The sequence below is a fragment of the Corvus kubaryi genome, unplaced genomic scaffold, assembly GCF_017639235.1.
Source record: "Corvus kubaryi isolate FWS band 111438036 unplaced genomic scaffold, C.kubaryi_AGA036_p1.0 138, whole genome shotgun sequence".
NCBI lineage: Eukaryota > Metazoa > Chordata > Aves > Passeriformes > Corvidae > Corvus > Corvus kubaryi.
In genome coordinates, this window is record NW_024580672.1 from 19,351,091 (window position 1) to 19,371,365 (window position 20,275).

The 20,275-nt window shown below is 44.5% G+C and overlaps 1 protein-coding gene across 15 annotated transcripts in view; it reads left to right on the top strand.

The window, feature by feature from the left end:
- The window catches only part of TACC2 (transforming acidic coiled-coil containing protein 2), a 130,795-nt gene that overhangs the window by 46,466 nt on the left and 64,054 nt on the right, over nucleotides 1–20,275 (top strand). For 14 of the 15 annotated variants that reach the window (XM_042019483.1, XM_042019482.1, XM_042019494.1 and 11 more), the window contains exons 5-6: nucleotides 8,942–9,067; nucleotides 14,638–14,769. In XM_042019483.1, coding sequence (XP_041875417.1) covers nucleotides 8,942–9,067; nucleotides 14,638–14,769 — 258 coding nt within the window. The remainder of the gene's footprint in view (nucleotides 1–8,941; nucleotides 9,068–14,637; nucleotides 14,770–20,275) is intronic. The other variant, XM_042019493.1, reaches the window with a different exon arrangement.

The following is a 20,275-nucleotide window of genomic DNA, read 5'->3' on the forward strand; positions in this document are numbered from 1 at the left end:
CAAAGCCCTGCCAGTAAAAATTGCTGGCAAATGCACAAGCTAATTTTCAGCCACCACAAATGATGGCTGTGGGTAATTTGTATGTGGAAAGTAGCAGAAGTATAAAGTTCAGGTGTTTGTTACAGAACTTGGCTTGGTATCTCAGCCAGGCTGCTCTGCAGTTAATTGGGTCTGTGGTTTTGCAGAGTGAATGATTGTGAGCCTCTGGTTAGGAAATGCAAACGAGAAGCTCCCCTTTTACTCTAAACAAACTGAAGTACATTTCTATGGATTTGTTGTAAAACAGGCACCAAGTTTTCACAAAGAACAATTTAAAATCACATATGCATTTTTCAGAAGGCCATATAGTGATAGGCCAAGGGAGAATGGCTTTAAAATGAAAGAGGGCAGGGCTAGATTTGATATAGGGAAGAAACTCTTCCCTGTGAGGGTGGGCAGGCCCTGGCACAGGGTGCCCAGAGAAGCTGTGGCTGCCCCTGGATCCCTGGAAGTGTCCAAGGCCAAGCTGGACATTGGGGCTTGGAGCAGCCTGGGATAGTGGAAGGTGTCCCTGCCCATGGCAGGTGATGGCACTGGATGAGTCCCTTCCAGCCCAAACCACTCCGTGGTTCCATGATCTACGTTTTTAAAAGTGTCCCCCCTTAGTTTGTGCCATCCTGATGCTTTCTGGATTTTCCTCGCAGGGAGCCAGGGAAAGGCCTGGGCTCTGGCACAGCCATCCTGTGGGATGTCTCCTGCTCCCCATCCCTCTCATCAGCCACTCGCCACTCCAGCCCAGCTGTGGCCTCCGGAGAAATCTTTTGCAAGGCTTTCCTTGGCGGCTCTTTGATCTGCCCCAGCCAGCCTGGCCCTGCTGCACCCTGACAGCCACCCCGACCCTGTCATTGTCTGCTGGGAGCTTGCTTATCTCTTGTTTCCCTGTTGCTTTCAGCTGGTTCCCTCTGTCCTGCCCAAGCCTTCTGTTAAGGTAGCTCAGGCACACCTGAGCTTTTCCTGGAGTTTCAGCCTATCAGGTTCCCATGGTTAAGTAGCAGAAGGCACTGGGAGACAATTGGAAATGTTTCTGTCACAAAGGTGGGTTGAAATTGCTTCACAGTTGGTCCAAAGGTTTTGGCACAGCAAAAGGCTAAGGAATAAACATGGAGAGGTATGTTGTTTGAGAAAAATGACCATTTATTCCAAAAATGTTCGATTTGGTTCTGTTAGCAGGAACATGGCTTGTCTGTGGCCACGGCTTTGAGCCAGACTGAAGTGCTGCTTGCAAAGAAAATAAAAATTTATTTTAATGAATCTTCCTCTTTCCAGGGTTTCCCTCCCCCTCAGGGCAGTTATACCTGCAGAAGCTATTTGTGAAATGGCTTCCAGATGGCAAAAGAGGTTAATTCCCCCCAAAATGAGAGGGGGACTGGATCCTTGTACCTGTATCAAAAATCACAGTAAATTTTTCCATGGCTGGTTTCCTACTGCTTGGGAAGCAGGATATGAGAGAGACACTCTCCCAAGAAAGTTTTAACTCTGAGACTCATCTTAATTCTTGCTGTCAGAGTGGGTGCTACTGGCTCCCAGTGCTGCAACCAAGTGGGTTCTCCCCATACCATTCACAGTGTTGGCCCCATGAAAAGCCATACCCTGCAGCCCAGATGATGGTGGCAGTCTACATGTTTTTCAGCATTTTAAGCCATTACAGTGCCTGATTTGGTGTCTGGGGATCATTTGGTGTAGCCTTCTAGTTCCTGTACAGCTATCTGAATTGTTAAAAGCAGCAATGAGCACATGGAGGGGAAATACCTGTCTTCTGCTTTCAACTAGATGGGAAAGTTCTCCTCTAACACAAAATTCACCTGAACAAAAATCTGTTGCCTCCTTTTGCTTATAGGAGATCAGACAAGAGCTAGAAGTAGGAACTGTCCAAGAGTTAAAAAATTAAAAACTGATTAATATATTTCCCCCCCTGCAGCCCAGTTCTGAATTGATGCTTTGAGGAGTCCACCAGGTATCATTACTGTACCTTAATATTAAAAGGAGATGCACAGTCCTGCTAGGGGCTGGACTGAGTTCTGAAGAAGAGGAAGTGTCAGTTTTGTCACCCAAGATGTGGCTGTCACCACAGTTGAAGAGTTTGGAGACACAGAGTCAGCTGGGAAACTAACTCAGCTAAATTGAGTCTCTGTAGTCCCAGCATTTCATCTGAAGTATCTTGATTGCTTACCAAATACCCAATCTACCAACTCTCTTGCTGTGGGATAGATATCATAAAGCTTATAGTTATTGTATGGCATGTTATAAACATGATAATGATCTCCCTGGGGAGAGACTCAATTAATTCCTTGGGTGCTGGCAGCTCGTATATGCAATTTGGTGTATCCCCATCCAGACTTAATTACCTGTAAAGCCATTCTTTTGTGTTGTAATAAACCCATAGGAAACCTAAGAGATTAATAAGGGCATGTAACTAATTAAAACTGCCCCATTTTCTTAGAGGTAAAGAAACCTATAAGAAAGCAGGTAAAAACCTATGGAAAGAAAGAAACTCATAAGAAAGCAGGTAAAGAAACAAGAAGGCAGGTAAAGAAACCCATAAGAAAGATTGAAAAATAAGATTAACCTATAAGAAGGCAGGTAAAGAAACCTATGAGAAAACCTGGGTGACTTTAGGAGCTGGAATTTAACCCAACAATTCAGCTAGGATTAAAAATGGTTTGGTTTAGATTTAAGAAAATGTTATTTGTTTAGCTAGAAACACATAATGCTTCTGTGAAAGGTGTTAAAAACTTTACATCCTGAAACCATTTAAAAAAGTTTTATTTAAGGTTGGGCAAAACACCATTCCTGCGGCCTGAAACTTGGGGGGGAAAAAAAAAAAAAAAAAAAGTTGCCAAACACCATCAATTAAACCAGGCTCTTCTTAAGTGGCTTTTAAAACATTGGGAGCTATCTGTGTGTGCTTTAAGCGTTACACACACCGTAATTTAATCTCTCCACATCCCCCCCCTCCAGCGGATGCAAACTCCGAAATTCCACCGTAAAACCGAGGGGAGGGGGGGGAAATAAAAACTTAAAAAAAAAAAAGAGAAGACAACCCACGTGTGAGGCGGTCAGTGGGGCTGGCGTTGGTGGTTTCGCTCCTTTGTTGCGGGAGCCCCAGCCCTGCCCCGCCGGGCTCCGATGCCCCGGGGCGGCGGCAGCGCCGGAGCCGGCGGGGGAGGACCCGGGCGCGGCAGCGCGGCCGCTCCGGCCTTTCCTCGGGGAGCCTCATGGGAGGAGCCTGCGAGCAGCAGCTCCGGGCTCCTATTCCTCGGCCTTTTGTACGCTCCCGGAGCTCGCCCGGAGAAGCGGCGGGGAGCGGGGTTCGGCGGAGGCGCGGTGTCCGCCCGGGATGGTGGGAGCGCCGGGGAGCGGCGGCCGGGCGAGGGGCTGTGCCGGGGGGCTGTGCTGCCGGCGAGGATGACTGCGACTAGGAACGCTGCTGATTATTTCCTGCCGTTGGTAAGTAGGCACTTGTGAGTGGGAAAGGTTTTTTTTTTCCCCTCTTGGGGTTTTTTGTTTGTTTTGTTTTGTTTTGTTTTGTTTTTTTTCCCTTTTGAAAAACTTTTGGAAACTCTCCCGCTGCCGCAGCGCTGCTTCCAGCTGTGGGTGAGGAGTAACTCTCCTTGCCCCCCCCCCCCCCCAAAAAAAAAACCAAGGAGTGGATGGTTTTGTGGCTCTTGCTCTGGTTTCTGGCTGGGTTTGGGGTTTGTGCTCGAGCGAGGAGGAGACTCTGTGTGTGGTGTTTGCACTGAGGAACTTCTGCTTCAGGTTTACTAACTGGGAACTTCGGGACTCTGAAATCCTGCTCCAATGACATCAGGACGTGACCGAGAGCCCTTCCGAGGCTCTAAAAGCTGCTCCGTGGTGACGTGATTGGCTTTTTTTAATGGTTGACAGTTATTACAGCAAATATGCTTATTCATCCTGTGATTTATACTTCTGATACTTTTATGTGGCTTTCTGCTGTCCCTCTTTTAGCTTGCGACGGAAGTAGTGCTGTAACACATTTCAGTCCCTTTAAGTGTTTTAGTCTAAAATAATTGTGTTTGCTTAATGTAGCAACTCATCCTAAGTTTTAATGCGAGCACAGTAATGTGGCACACTCAGGGAAAAAAACCCCAAAATTCTGTTTTATTGTTACATCTGATCAGTCAATGATCAATCTGGGTACACGTGTTAAGAAATAAAGGGATTTCTAAGCAGGGAGGGTTGGGTGAGAGAGGAAGTGCAGGCCCTCAGGTAACGTGTGACTAAACACCATCCCCTGCCAAGATAACGCCTCTATCTTCTCAGGGTTTCCACAACCAGTGCCAGAAATGTACAATTTCTGAGAATGCCTCTGCGTGGTCCCTGACAGCGATAGCGCTCTGCTCCCACCCAGCAGAACGCCGGGACTCACCTGCAGGGATTGCCAGCTGCTGCACAGCTGGGCTTGCTTTCCACAGGTGGGGAATTGCCTTCAGGAAGTCTTGTAAAAAATGCTTTAATGTCTCCAGAACGCAGCTCCTGCGTTTGCTTGCCTTCCTTGTGTTGTTAGGATGGGATTGTGCAGGGAGAGAAGGGGACTCACTGCCCCGTTGCTGAAGCACAGCCTTGTGTCCGGAGCTGGGCGTGTTCCCGCATGGAGCGTGGCCAGCCAGGGTGATGGCAGGGCTCTCCCTTGGGGACAGGTGTGCCTCAGTGCTGCTCCAGCCTGGCCTGGGCTGGCTCTCCCCGGGCGCTGCAGGCACTGTCACCCAGCACCCAGACCTGTTCTGCTGATGCCTCGAGTCCCGCTCAGAGGAACACCATGTAAATCCCAGGCACTGGAATAATTCCGCCAGAAGCCAGTTCTGGTGTCTTGATGATAAGTGTAGTTACGCTGCCATGCGCTGGGCATCAGACTTGTGTTTCCCATGTGTGACAGGGGTTTTCTTTGCTTTTAATTAACACATGCCGTGTCATCTCTTGGATAACTTTATTACTGTGTTTGCACAGCCCTGGCTCAGCAGGACTCAGCTTGGTCGAGCCTAAATACAAAGTGCTGGTGCAAGGCGCTTAAGGCATAGTTTCTTCTTCAGAGGAGTATGGAATTTGAGAGATTTTTCCAAAATAACATATTTAAATGGATAAGTAGGTCTTTTGTTGGGTTTACAAAAGGCAGTGTATTTCCCAAAACTTGAACTTTTGACTGTGAGTGTGTTTTTAGCTTGTAAAAGTAAAACCTTGGCTATATCTAAGCACAGTGACCAGCAAAAGTGACCCCCAGTCATTGTTGTGTCTGAGCTTTTAAGCTGTTGCTGGTGTATGGACTTGTCCTGTGAGGATGGATGTTCCCTTAGTTCCTTGGGAAATAAAGCCACACTTTCCATTTTCATCTTAGAATCTCATATTTTTCCTGAAATGCTGTTGGTATTTAAATGGGTTTTAAATTGGTTCATAAGTAGTAGTACAGGAGGGGAAGAAAAGAGGGGCTTGTTTGTTTTTAATGCTTTGCTTGTATCTTATGCAGCAGTTCTGAGCTGTTCCCTAAACAAGTTTAGTTTTAGTTAGTGATATCTGTAATGTTGATTTCTAATATAAGAAATAACTTCCTATTTCCTTCTTTGCTGAAACATTGACAGGAGTCCCAGTAATCATGAAAATACTTTTAAAGAACAGCAATGCCAAAGTTGCTTAGAGTTACTATACCAGGTTATTGTTGGATTTTCTAAACACCAAATTTATTTCAGTGAATGTGGCTAATGTATGAGATAAGCTACAAACTAAAGTGCAAGAAGGTAAAAATACTATGAAGGAATTAATAAATTGGAACAAATTTTATGAGGTATGGTGTGTTTGAATGAATGAATTTTAAATTGATGTAGATCTTCTTCCTTTCCAAAGAATTGCAGTGTAAGAACTTACCAACAGTAAATTCTCTCAATATTTTTCTGGGATTGATCAATACTTTTTATGGATGGGTAAACTGAGGGTCAAAAAATGACTCTTTGGCCTAAGATATTAGAAAGCCAAGTATGAAATCTAGAGGATTTTGTCTGTCAGCCTTGCTGTACCCAACGAGAACATCTTGTGTCCTGAAGAAAACAAAACAGTGGGTGATGAGAGCACTGAGAGCTCAGTCCTGCCTTGTGGTTGTTGGTGCCATTTTCCAGAGATTTCTGGGGTAAGAGCAGGATCCATAAATCTTGCTGTTATCTCTTTAAAAGCAACCAAATGTTTGGGACTGGGAGATAGCAGAGTTTGAAATGCTTATTGGTTTCCCTTGGAGTAAACTTCGAGCTATTGTTGACTGTTCAAAGGGAGCCACATCCAGCTCTCCTGATTGGAAAAACATGGACAGGGAGTAAATGCCAAGACCCATAGCTGCCTTCTGTCTCCAGCACCAGTATCAAAGCGTTTTATAACTTTCCTATGAAGTTAGGGGTTTAAGGTCTGCGTCTCAGGGATGTCAGGAGAAGAGCAGCAAACAGACCCACCAGAGCACCCAGCACTCGCTGCTCCGTGTCCTCGTGTGCCAAGTTGTGCACCTGTATGTATTTTAATTTTCTGCCTTGGTTCGAAACCTTTCTACATAGACAGAGGTAAGACCTGCTGTGTTTAAACAGAAGAAATTACACAGGTTTATGGAGTTATTTCTCATTCATTCATTGATATTTAATTACTATTGTGGCTCAAGCTTTGCCTGAAACTTATTATTTGCATACCTGCCTTCTAACAGTGACTTGGAAAATTTCTTTCCAAGGCTAAGTAGAGGCCTTAAAAGTGAAATTGTGAAACTCAAGAGCCTAAGGACACCTGATGGGCAGTGTCTTTCTCTTGTGACACACTAATAACAGTGTGAACCTCATGGTCTTTGGGCTGAGTTTAGTGTGCTCGCTGCAGCTGTTGGTAAGCAACTGCTTGTTAAACTGTGAGGTATTTTCCTTTGCAAACTATTTCAGTCATGCTTGTCATAAGTAGAATTTGGAAGCAGTTTTATGTAGATTCTCTTCCAGGCTCGACCCAGAACAGAGGCAACAGAGTGGGAAAAGCTTATGGCCTTTTCGTGGAGTTCAATTCTCGGAACAAATTGGCCTTAAAGGCTGGTGGCTGCAAGGGGGCTGACAGCAGGGACCTGGTGGCAGGCGCCTGGAGAGCCAAAGGCAGTTGTGATGCCGGGGAATGTCACTTTGTGGAACTCGTTTGAGCAGCTTATGGATGGCTTCATTGTTTGTGTGGCACAGAGCAGGGTGGCTTGGCAAGGAGCAGCTTCGCCATCGCCTCCCCAAGCCTGAGTTTCAGGTTACTTTGTTCATGAACTATGAAACTCCCTGTCCAGGAGTTGGCTGTGCAGGAAACGTGAGTGGTGAGGAGCAAATGCTTCTCACCAGACTGGGGCACAGCAGCTTCAGTTGCAGTTTGGGTTTGTGCTGTGCTGCCTGTATATTCACTGGGAATAGCCTTAGTGCTCTGCCACAGCCACAACAAAGCCTGCCCATCTCCTCATTTTACTCACTGTGTACATAAAAAAGAAATTGTCAAGTGCTGTTGTCAAAACCTGCCTTCTAAACACTCACTTGAAGGCAAAGCAGAGGGGACTCCCCAGTTTGTGCTGTATCTACGACTCAGCAGTGAATGAAAACCAGTCCCTTTATGCTAATAAGCCAGAGGACTTTGGAACCTGTAAACACCTTTGCTCAAAGTTCCCTACAACAGGCAGAGCCCTCAGGTATGGTTGAACCAGAGAACTTGTGGGCAGTTAATTGCTCAGAGTTGTAATTAGTTTTCCCACATGAACATGTTACAGAATCGTTTAGATAAAATGTAGGAAGTGTGTGTACATTCAGATGGCAGCCTTCAGTCATTACCAGAATAACACTGACATTGTTATAGTAAAGTTTAACTGTTTGTCATGGTTTTGGATTCCAAATTAAACTACAGTAGAGAATCGTCCCGTATCTCTGGAGTTGAAGGGAGATAAGGAAGTAATCATTTAGAGTTAAAGCTGAGTTATCTGATTTAGAGCTTTTTATTTATAAGCTGGAATTGCAAATGCTGAGTGACGGTTTTGAGTTCACGCACCTCAAACCCATCTGTGTATGGTACCGTCCCTGTGTGTTCAGTGCTGTGTTCACTTGGTAGGTACAGGAAACAACATGGACAGAAGGGGTTCAGGGCAGCATGAAATTGCATCAGCACTTTAAGGTCACACTTTGCAAATAACTTGAGGATTTTGGTGAATTTTAGGGAAAAGTGATGCTTCCTCGGTCCTGATCTCTGGGTGGTCACATGGCAAGGCCAGGTTGAAGTAGGCAACAAAAATGTTGTTTTCAGGGGGTTCCCCATGGTTTGGTGTCTCATAAAAATAAACAAAATCCCTTTTACAGCAAGGCTCCTTTCCTTACTGATTCAGCAGTGTGTTTCCAAATTGTTTTCTTGAGCCACAAGCTGCTGGTACTCCGTGGCACTCTGCTTTTCCCAGGAATGGGACAAGGCTGGATGTCTTCCTGTGTGTGTTCTCCACAACACCTGGACCCCTTTGACTCTGTGCCCCCCTCCCCCACTGATGAGCCCCCCCAGCTCAGGTGAAAGCCAACATTCAGCTCCTTGTGTTTTATGTGATTTCTGAGCAAGGAAATCTTGTCATTTCTCTTGTTCAAGCAGCAGCTTCATTTCTCATTTGTTTTTCACAATCAGAAGCACGATGGGGTTAATATGCTGTTGTATTGTACTATCTCATTGCTCCTGCAGTTGTAACTCAGACAAAAATCCAGAGGCTTCAGTCCTGTGGGAACAAAAGCAACTTAGATTAAAAATGCCAACTTTTTCTGCCTCCCCTAATACACAAGTTAGCTCATTCATGCTCAAGTCCAGAAATTCAGACAGGCAAACAACATTCTGTAATAACTCAGACATCTAAGGCTGCCTTTCTCTCTGTCTTTTCTCTCCACAGCCCTCCTGGGCCAGGTGATGCTAATCAGTTGGCTTCTCCCCTCGATCTCTGTGAGCATCCCTTAGCTGTGCCTGCAGCCCTTGGAAATGCTGTCCCCGTGGGAGCTGCTGAGCTGACTGCAGCAAGGTACTGTCCAGAGCCGTGCCCTGGGGCAGGGGCAGTGGCTGCTCCCTGGTGTGGGAGGGTGTAAGCTGGCTGAGGAACTGCTGTCACCCTCCTTGGATGGATAAATGTCTGGTAGGGCCAGTTGCTGATGGGTTTGCTGAGTCTGCCTGTATCTGTCAGCAGAGATCTGTACCAGAGTTTAAATCTCCCCTTGTGAAAACTTCCAAAATAAGATGCTGTCTGAGATTCTGCCACTTCAGCACATAGGAGGGCCATGACACGTGAAGGTGTAATGTATGGCCTATGTCTTTTCCGTCCTTATATATGTATTTTTTTTTTAGTAGTATAAGGTAACTAATCCATTGGGCATTTTCTTTGAAAAGTTCTTTAACAGCATAATGTTAATTATAAAGCATTCAGGTGTCTCTGTTGGACTCTGGCCTTTTTGTCTGCCTTTGCTTGCACTGAGAGGGGAAACTGTCGCTTTACTTGTGCTGGTGGTAGTAGGGTTGTCAGGATCTTCGGGCATATAAATTTGTCTTAACAATAGAGGAAGCCTTGTAGGGTGTGTGTACCCTTCAATCACCAGGAGTTCAGTGGAGTGTAAACACACACAGTATATTTAAGCTAGCATTAAAGTTGTTAGCTGAAGTCACAATAATACACCATCAAAGGCAGAAGGGACCTTGTGTGGTTTGCTCAATCCTCCTTAAAAGCTGGGTGACTTTGCTGTTTAGCCCATCCTGGTCTGCCACCAGTCCCCAAGCTGGTTAGTCACTAATGCTGGCTGAGTGAGTCTGTGAGAAACAAACTTTTTCCTACAGTCTTGAGTAAGATGATCTAGAGAAGTGGGAAGCTAATGATGTGGATTTCTTCCAGTTCTTGTGAGTTTTTTTACTCAAAAGAGTTGTGTTTCTTTGTTTTTAACAAATGTAATTGGGTTACTGATGGGTTTTTTGTGGATTCTGTTCCTTGCTAATGGATTGTTGGCCATAGTAGTGAGGCAGTTAGAAAAGAGTGAGCATTAACTGAGGTGGAGCTGTGAACTACTTTCTTAATGTGGAGGCATGAAAAAAAGACTAACACCGAAAGTGCGAGGAAGATTTGTATATGGTCTTTGGACTACAGTCTGGAACAGAGGATTGTGTGCCCTTGGGGCGATAATTTGCTGTTTGCAGGGAAAAAGGCACACAAGCTATGATTAAACATTTAGGGAGAGCAGTCTTAGAGTGTTTTAACTCACTGTTTCTTGTAAACTTCATGAATTCACTCTGTTTGCATTCTCATCTGAATCCGGAATTTCGAGTTAATTATATTTTACCTTTTCTTTTGATCTGCTTCATAACTTGTGCCTTTAAAATGTTTTTATTGTTGATGTCTGAAGGTTGTCTCGGGGTTCCTTGCTCCATCCCAGCTGTGCAGGCTGTGCTGGTGCTGAGCTGTGGTTGCCCCATCCAGGGTGGCTGAGCCCAGTAGGGGTGAGGGCACGCAGACTGTGCAGCAACCACAGGATCTGCCTGGTGTTCCAAATCCTGACCTTGAGGGAGCTGCAAGGATTTTTGCAAGGGTTCAGCACTAAAAAGTTGCAAACCAGGGGTATTTCACGTTGGATGTAGGTAGTTTTCCAGTTCCTGAAACAGAAGGAAACTGACAGAGAAATACACTGTGGTCAGCTGCAGTCAAGCTGGCTGTGAGTGGTTCTTCTGTGTTTGTTGGTTTTAACTCTTTTGTTTATATTTTTTTTTAAATGCTGCACAAGTTAACTCTTGTCAGTGTTGTTTGTTTTTCTTTCTCCTTGAATTTGCATCTCTGTGCAGCTTTGGATATAAAAGCCTACCTGTTCTTCTTCACCTGTCTTTCCTGTCCAGGTTGTTGTCACTCGCCAGCTTCTCTGTGAGCCTTGCAGAGGGGTTTCCTGCTGTCCCAGCATGGAAAACTCAAAGGCTGCCACTGTTCCCACCCCCAGGTGCTGCTGGTTGGCAGAAGAGGGGTTAAATCAATGCATCTGCACCCCTGCTTTAGCTCCTGTGGTTTCAGTCATGGTGCAGCTCCTCCTGCAGCAGCAGCTCTGCTGACTTCCCTGGGGTTTAGTCCTGAGCTGATAACAACATGATGTTGGTAGCAAATGAAAGTATTGCTCTTAAAACACATGTGATCATGCTCACAGCCAGGATCAGTAATAGCAGGACTGGGCTTTTCTTAGCTGAGGGAAGAGCCTTGATGATGTTTTTTCTTTTATGTCATTGCCTTATCCATCATCAACAATTCACCTGTGTCATGGAGCAGATTATTGCCCATATAAGTAAGATAATCTTACTAAAGTCTCTGCTTTTTTGGCATTTTATGTAGAAGCACTGCACCCCTGCATTTTAGTATGACTGGGTACAGCTCTCTAATGCACCTGCATGTGGTGTCTCTGTGATGCCTGCTGGGTACCTCTGCAACATGGAAATGTTACAAGGGCTCCTGAATGGCGTGGTGTTATTCCAGTCTGTCTGCAGCAAGGTGCAATCATAAAGTGTTTTCCCCCAAAACATTTAGTTATTTACTAAATGTACTTTCGTTTCCATGTGTTTCCCCATCAGGGGTGTCACATAATGCAGATGGTATCATTTGACAGGGAAAAATAATGGTACATATAGGGTGGGGGTCAGTTTGTGCTAAATGGCATCCAGATGGCCAGGCAGAGTAAGAGATCAGGTTGTCCTTCCATCTGTTCAGTCAGGAAACTCTATTTTTGTTTTGCTTCTTGAGGGTGATTGACTGCCTCTCTCCTGCTGATGCCATATTGATCAGGGACAACCTGCTATCATCTGCTCAGTAAAATTTTATTTACTCTATCTACAGAGAAGTGCCCTGAAAAGAATTAGGTAAAAAGTTCACTGGCGGTTCTGCCAAGCATTTTTGTTTAGTAGTGGAAGGCCAAGTTCACTCTGATTTGCCAGTACATATTGCACTAGAAGTTTTGGCCAGACACAGCTTTCTCCTTACTCTGCAGGTGCAGAGCTCTGCAACAGGACTTCTGTGTTGTATGAGGAATGTTTGGGTTGGAAAGGCAGAGAAGGCAAATAAGTGCCCTGGCTGTACAAGACCACAGCTTAGCTGGGCTCCAGGTTAGAGGTGAGAAACACTTCTGAGCAGTGTCTGTTCCCTGCAGCTTCCTTCCTGCCTTGTGGGAAAAAAAACCCCAAACCTGCAAATGTCCAGGAAAAAATGACAGATTAGAAAACACTTCCTGTATGAGTTTTGTTTAGGGTTGTACTTCTTAGTGTTGGCAGCACAAGCAGGCAGGAGTACCCAGGTTTGTCTGTGCTCACAGATAGTCAGAAAGTGATTTTTGAGGTTTACTTAAAAGAGATGGTGCTTGAAAATGCTTGTTCTCTGATCCGCTCTACTCCACAGGATAAATACTGGTCAATGTATAGTTTACTGTGCACTGAGAAGACTTGGGCCTTTTGGTAGTATTCTAGCTACAACCACTAAAATACTACAAGTTGAGAAATAAGTTTAGTGGAAAATCTTGTTTTAATAATAGCTGTGGAGAGGTTTTAATGTAGCCACTTCATGTCTGAGGTGATAAAAGTACTGTGAGTTGACACACACACGCAAGTTGATGCTGTGTTAGGCTGGAGAGTTTAGAGTGGACAGAAAGTCTGTGTTTTGGACAGGGTTGCTGTTCTGTGCTCCCCTGCCTCAATTTGTGCAGTCTCTCAGAGCAGGAGGAGGAGTGGAGGCAGGGCTTTGTGAAGGGCAGGGAGCAGAGCTCTTCTAGAAATCCATGTGTGTCGATGGCAAGCTTTGCTTTAGTGTTGGGAATGACACTCATTAGTCAAAGTGTCTCTGAAAATTGTTTCATTTGATGTGGGAAGACTTAAAGGGGGAAGCTGAAGGGCTGCAGATGGCCATTTGGGCCTGTCTGAAGAAGTGTGGGTGAATCAGGTGCTACTGTAAGCAGGTAGGGCTTTGTGTGTCCGTAACACCAGGGCCATAATTTTATGTGCCTTTGGTGCTCTTGTTTGGCTGAGCCCTCTTGTGAATTGTTTGGGTTTTGCAACTCTTTGTTTCCTCTCCAAACAGATGTTCAGCACTCACTTATTTTTAGTAGTTCACTTTTTTCTGCTTTAAAAATCTTACTTTCGCTGCTCTCCGTGTGCCCCTATATAGTCACAGCGCCTTGGTATAGAGGGGATGCTGTTACTATATTAGGACAGAGACATTTTTAGCCAAGGACAAAGGCCTTTGCATGAAAAAGGAAGCAGCCTGCTTTTTAATCGTTATTTATTTATTTATTTGTATTAACTTGATGGGGCTGAAGATTTAGGGTGTCTGTGTCAGCGTCAGGCCAGTTTGGACAACCCAAAGGAAGGAAAGGAAGGAAGGAGTGAGGAAAGCAGAGGTAATTTCTTAGAAGTAGCAGGGCAGTTATCCCATATGGGACAAAGCAGCTCCGTGGATATAAGCTAATCAAGGTAAACTACACTCACAGAGAGCTTTGGGGATCTCAGTAACTGAGTGGACAAGTGGGAAATGGCTGTTCTCGTGCTCCTACATACTGTGACTGAAGTTAGGGCTGTGCTTTAGGTTTGTCCTTTGTATACATGCACCAAAGAAGGGAACAGCCTGTTCCTGGACCTTACTAACTCTTAATCAGTAACACAATTTAATCTGCTGCCTACAGTTCCAGTGTAATTACTGGGGGAAGAGGAGAGAAATTTTTAAAAGGAATGACTAAGATAGCTGTTTATATTTAGTTCAGGAAACCTGTAAGAAGCTTCTCAGCCACGTCCTGTCTCCATCAACATTTCCATCAACATTTGTGTTGTATCTCTGGAAGCAGCAGCCGGCAGGAGGGGAGGTTGTTTGTGTGTGGCTGCTACCCCAGGACATTTGTGTCCCTCTGGTGTGTCTGAGGTGCCCTGGAAGGGACAGTGTGGCGTGACAAGACCTTAAACTGCTCCTGCTTTTGAGACATGAAGTCATTGGTTATTTAGTTCCTTTTCTGTCAGTGGTTTAATGAGTGTGGCTGAGAGCAGGGGGAGTTGTGTGGTTACTGCGCTGCTCCTGAGCTTGTGGGGCTTTGCTGAGCAGAGGGACTTAACATCCATGTAATGAGTTCTGGGATTACTGTGTTTAGCTTTACAGCCTAGGGAGAGCTTTTAAAGTAAGAGAATGCTTTAGTCCCTGTTTTTAGGGTTTTTTCCTAAAACACAGATCACTTAATCAAATGTTTATGCTGTGCACTGGGGAGAAAGGGCTGTGTGAGAGCAGCAAAGCTGTCATTAGTGATTTATTTACTATACTGATTTCATATATGCTTAAATTCCTCTGGCACTTAATGTTACGGTCTGTAAGAGCTGTCAAGACTTTGCAATATTACTGATTATGTGGTCAGCTGAGAAGTTAAGTGAAATAATGTTTGTAGGAAGAAGTAATTTGTGGGAGGTGGGAGAGAGAGGGAATTCAGGAGGGGATGATGTGGTCCTTATAGCTCCTTGTAGATCCAGCCAAAGTTCATCCTATGAAGAGACTTCATTAAAGCTTCATGGGCATTTCTGATATTTGTCAGCTTATTTTCAATAATTGTTTTGCAGCACTTCCAAGCCTGATAGCTGCAAAGAAGTTGATAACCACGTTTCTGAGGATGTACCTTTGGCTGTGGCCCCTGGTGATGGTGTAGAGCTGCCTGCTCAAGAAACTGAAGGTTTCACAAGGGAAAAAAAGAGGTATTGTGTGATTTCAATTGTTACAAGACTTTTCCATGTCTTTACATCTTTTGCTTAAGAAATGGTACTAGTGTGAAAGAGGCTGACTAAGTTTGACAGGTGTTTTGTCTAAGTTACATGAACACTTCGCTGCTAGATCTTGAATCCAAATGTTAGATTTATCAAGACCTGGCTAATCCAGTATATTTACTCCAAAATACCAGAAGAGGGAGCTTAGGCTACACTGCTTACTACTATGCTGATCTTTCCTTCTGTTTTTACATTAACATTTTTTAGGGTTTTTTCCCAATATTCTTCTTTCTCAAAGTTTAAGTTTGTTTTTTTTATTTTGTTTTTGTGTGTGAAACTATGCAAGTTCAGGTCTATTTAAGAGGAACGTTCTGCTCATTCCCCTTCAGATGCTGCCAGCAACTTCCCCACCCCACATCTGATTTGCATTGTCACTGTCAGTAGTGAAGGAAGAAGTTGTTCAGCTTGGTTTCGCTCCTGCTGAGTAAATGTTACCTTGGTTTTAAAGTGAAACGTTTCACTGCCTCAGATTTACACTCATTGTTGCATAGTGTTTTGATAGGAGGCCCAGCACATTTTTTGCTTTGAAAACCTCCAAACTGAGCCATAGACTTGTGGAATGATTTGGGTTGGAAGGAAAGATCATGTCGTTCCAACCATCCCATCTCAAATATAGTTGAGACATGTGCTTGGATATTCCTGTCAGAGCTTCAGCTGACGCCTGTCTGAGGCTGATTAACCAGTCTGCTCTTGTGGCTCAGCAATCAAGGCCTGCCCTTATTGTGACATCTATTAATGGAAAAGGTCACAGCACAGCTGAGAATATGAAATGGGCACTCCCTGGAGAGCAGTGCTCCCCACCCCACCAATACAGACTGGCAGGTTGTGACAAGTGGGATACAAGACAGGAGACACCACAGGAAACACAGTTATGCCACTAAAGCTCAGTTCAGAAATGTCAAAAGATGCTGCTGCCAGCAGGAGAATACTCTGAATTATGAATTAAAATGTACACAATAGACATGTTCTGCTGTGGAACAGTGCTCAAGTAGCTATTAGCAAATGCTGCTGAAAAAACTGTTGACTATAGTATCTAGGAAATGTTGATTAATAATTTCTTCTAAACTTCTGATTATTTCAGTCAGAAAAATGGTTTCGTCACTTTTAGTGAATGTGCTGCTGAAGCACAGTTAGGCCAAGTCTTTGTAGTTTTCTTCCATGACACTGCCCTGGACCCACATGTTTTAGCCTGTGAGCCACTGATGGAGAACAGAAGTGTTTCGTACCAGTGTGCAATTTCTGTCAGCTGGAGAGGATTTTCGGAATTGTAGGGTAGATACTGTGGTTATCCTCTAAAAATGGAGAGAAGTGGGCAGGTGAGATTTTAAGTTAGAAAATACTCACCCCAAGATGTTGGCTCTTTCCAGAGAATCATCCAAAATTGTTTGAACTGTATGAATACCCAGAATTTTGCTTTCTGGGAGTGCTGTAGTGTAGTCACAGATGACTGTTGTTTACAAATCCAAATCAGAACCACTAAAACATGAGGATTTTCTTTTCCTTTTCACTAGAATTCAGCTTCAAAGACAGGAGAAATAATTTTAGAGCTCAGCAGGCAGGCAGAGCTGCTGTGCTTACATACTTAGATTGGCTTGTGCCTCTGAAGTTCCTGTTTTGTTTTGATATTGATGTAGTGTGTTCATTAATGTAAGTGTCTGTGTGTACGAAACTCTTGGATGGGGTAAACAGTGGTGTAATTAAGTAGAATCATGGAATGATTTGGATTGGAAAGGACATTAAAGCTCATCCAGTTCTACCCCTGCCATGGGGTAGAAATTCCACTATCCCAGGTTGCTCCAAGCCCTGTCCAACCTGGCCTTGGACACTTCCAGGGATGGGGAGTCCACAACCTCTTCAGGCAACATGTTCTATCAATACAACTTAACTTAATGTAGAATCAAAATCCAGCCTAGGATTCCAGCAGCCCAAATGGGCACTCCCAGCATCCTCATTGTTCCTTGAGAATAGTGATCCTGTCACCCACAGCTTCTTTCTCCAAAGCTGAACTCGTGTGTTTGTATCTTAATGCAAATTAAGATGCACACAGAGGTGGGAGTTAGAGTTGTCTGTGGGACAAAAGATCATTCTTGCATCCTCTTGAAAAGCAAATATGTTACTGTCCAAACTGCTGTCTGCTGCTGTAATCAGCCCTTATGTAAGTACTTCTGAGACTACCTTGCATTTTTATGTGATTCCTGTGTATCAAGTCAAATCAGCCATGGAAGATAATAGCCTGCAAATTGGGTTGTGTTTCACTTTGTCACATTTATGGCAAGTGCCTGCCAAGGTGCTGAACTTGTGCAACTGCTGGGCCCCACTGCATGATTTTCTGCACAATGGATCCTTGAGGCGTTTCAGTCTCCTCTGTGATTATGATGGTCACATTATGAACTCTGTCAGGACACTTCATAATTTGAGAGAAGTGCTGAAATATTGCTAGAGAGTGGCTGATTCTTTGTGGAAGCCCTACGGACAGAGCTGGGAAGTCTCTGAGGAGCTGATCCATCCCTTTGTCCTGCGAGGAAGAGATGGGTATGATTTGTTCTGGAGAACAAAAACCAAGTGCTGGTTTTGAGCATGTCCCTACTTGGAGCCTCATTACCTGCTTTGAAAACTGCACTTATGATATTCTGTGTGGCTGATGGGAATGGAGAGCTGGGTCCTCCTTGTTGTCAGATACAGGGTCAGTTTTCTTTCAACAGCTGAAGCAGGCTGGAGTCAGATCATTTTGAGAGACTTTGGATAGACAGGGAATGTCTGTTGATCTCTGAATCTCTGAAATTAAATACACATTTCTGTCTTACCTAATTTTCCTGAAATGAGCCTGGAACCAAATGGAAGCACAGCAGCAAATCTCTCTGAAAGCAGAAAGTCACAACAGCGTTTACACAAAGCTCTGCTTTCTGTGTTGTTGGTTTCCAAAATGTTTCATAATGCTTCCCTGGGAGGAAACAAAGCTGAATAAGTGGTGTAGGCAGAAAAACAGGATAAGCTGTATGACTTCTGGGTTTTATTTGCTTGATTGTATGTTGAAAACAAGTTTTCTCCTTTTGCCCACCTTCAGAGAGGCTTGGTGTAAAACTAAGGAAATAAAAATTGATGTATTGCCTTCATTTTTGACCAACACTGATAATCCTAGACTGAGTTGCTTTTAATGATGTTTTCAAACCAAGAAGGGATTAAATGGGATTCAAAAACTCACGGTTTTTTTCCCTTGAGTGAATTTAACCCTTTGGAAAGGAATGTGTTACAACCTTTTAAGTTTACAAGTGCACTGAGCAAGGAAGAGATGAGAAGTACAAGTGAGGGATACAAACGCCTCTTTCCAAAATGTGGGAGTTTGCAGGATTTTTTGGGTTTGGGCATTTTTTTTGGTGGGGAAGGAGGGTGTAGTTTTGTATGTTTGTCATGTGAACTGGATGGTAGTAGTGTGTGTCTGGACTGTGGTGCACAAGTGAAGTGATGCTTTTTTTAGGATAGCAACAGAATGAAGGCATTGAAACGAAGTTGTTTAGATCTTGTAAACTAACCCCAAGGATTGTTGAGGCTTTGTGGCTGATACCATGAAAATCATTTACCATCTCCTGAAAAACAGCATAAAAAATAAGATATCTTCCACATAACCAGCCAGCCTGTAAAAAATGGACAGGAGTGAACCACAGTGCTGCTCTTCATCCATTCCCACCATTCCAGGTTTTTAAAGGGGGTTGTTTCCTGAGTGGTGTGTTCAGAACTGCTCAGCCCTAGGCAGGAGGATGCTTTGTGTAGATGTCTTCAATTTATTACCAAGTAACAGCATCAAAGTCTGGGATGTCTGCTGTGTTCCAAGCCCCAAATGTTGTGGATTAAGTGCATTTTCTTGTAGCTGGGTGTGGGACTGATGTGGTGGGGTTATCTGGGTGAGCCCATGATTTGGGGGGACAGTCCTGAGTGTTTGATGGGCAGGGTGCCCAGAGACCCCCTTGGTGTGTGCTGGCAGAAACAGCTTCCATCAGCCAGCAGCAATTCAACAAATAGCTGCCAGTAGCTTCATTTTTAGAAGGCAGAGCATTAATGGGTGCTTGACACAAGTGGGAAATGTCACCTGTTTTCTAACCATATGGTGGCTGGGAATTTGGGCTCTCTGGGGTGTTCTGCCTGCAGGTTTGCTCAAAGAGAGCAATTATTTGTGTGTCTTGTGAAGCTGCTCTCAGTCTGAGGCGGTGGACAAAAGGGTGATGAAGGCCCTCTGTTCGCCTGTTATTCCTGTGTATTTTACAGGTTCCCTCAGGCGATTTATGGTAATTTCCTTGCTGCTAGAACAGGTTCAGCAGCATGAAAATGAGTATGTTGTTACACTAATTAAACCATCCAGGAGGAGCTTTAGAACAGCATTGATCATTCTGCATCCTACAAAAGCATGGAAGTACAGATTAAGAGATTACACACCTGGTTTGGGATGCTGTTCCATGGCACTGTGACACATGGTGACAGCTCCTGACACTGCCAGGAGGGTGGAGGACTTGTAGGGGATCACCTCTTGTCCTAGAGCAGGTAATACATGGGCTAAAACTGTTGAGTCAGGTGTATTTTGTATTTCTAAATAATCGCTGTTACGCTAGAATATGGCCTGTACTTTTGGGGCACCCTACCCTTAATGCTAAATCTTCTAGAAACAAAAGCTTAAAGAAACCATTGAAACATACTAGGCATACTTCAGACCAATTTTGTGTTAACTCTCATGAAATCAAATTGAAGCTGTAAGCTGGCTTCTTTAAGGCAGTCACTTGACCGCCCATCCTTAGCAGCCACAGCAAAGCATTGCACCAGGGGGGAGTACTGTTCTTGTCTGGTTTCTTCATCCTGCATTTTCATAATCTAATTCTTTACTTAGGCCCTGAGGCCAAGAGGCCTTTGGATTCTGCTTGCTGAAATCTCCTGCAACAAGGTGCCCCCGGGAGAGCTTTATCAGCAGTGATCTTGTCAGCTGAGGGCAGGTGCATGAAAGCCCTTAAAAATGTCAGTCCCCTCCTGGCATTAGGCAGCTCCTTTCCTAACAAGCCTGGCTCCAGCTGCCTTAGGGATCTTACACCTCGGGATGTTTAGAGGCTTAGAAAGAAGCATGGAAACAAGATGAGCTCCTGTCGTCTGTGATGATGTTTCTGCAATTCTGGTGTTCGGAAATGTCAGCAGAACCTGGGCATTTGGCTTGTGGACATGGTCTGCAGAGGCATATTCAGCAGCAGAACAAACTCCCTCCTTTGGTGTGGTGATGCTTGTGGTCCCAGGCCAGAAATGTGGTAAATAGGAGTTTAAAGTTTTGTTTGTGATCCAAGGAATTCAGGCTTGGCTCTTACAGTAGTAGTGTGATAGAGCCCAGAATCTGAAACTGAAGCATCTGTGCCTTGGCAGGAGGGGAAAGCAAAGGAGCAAATGAGAGGCCAGAGGCTGCACGAAG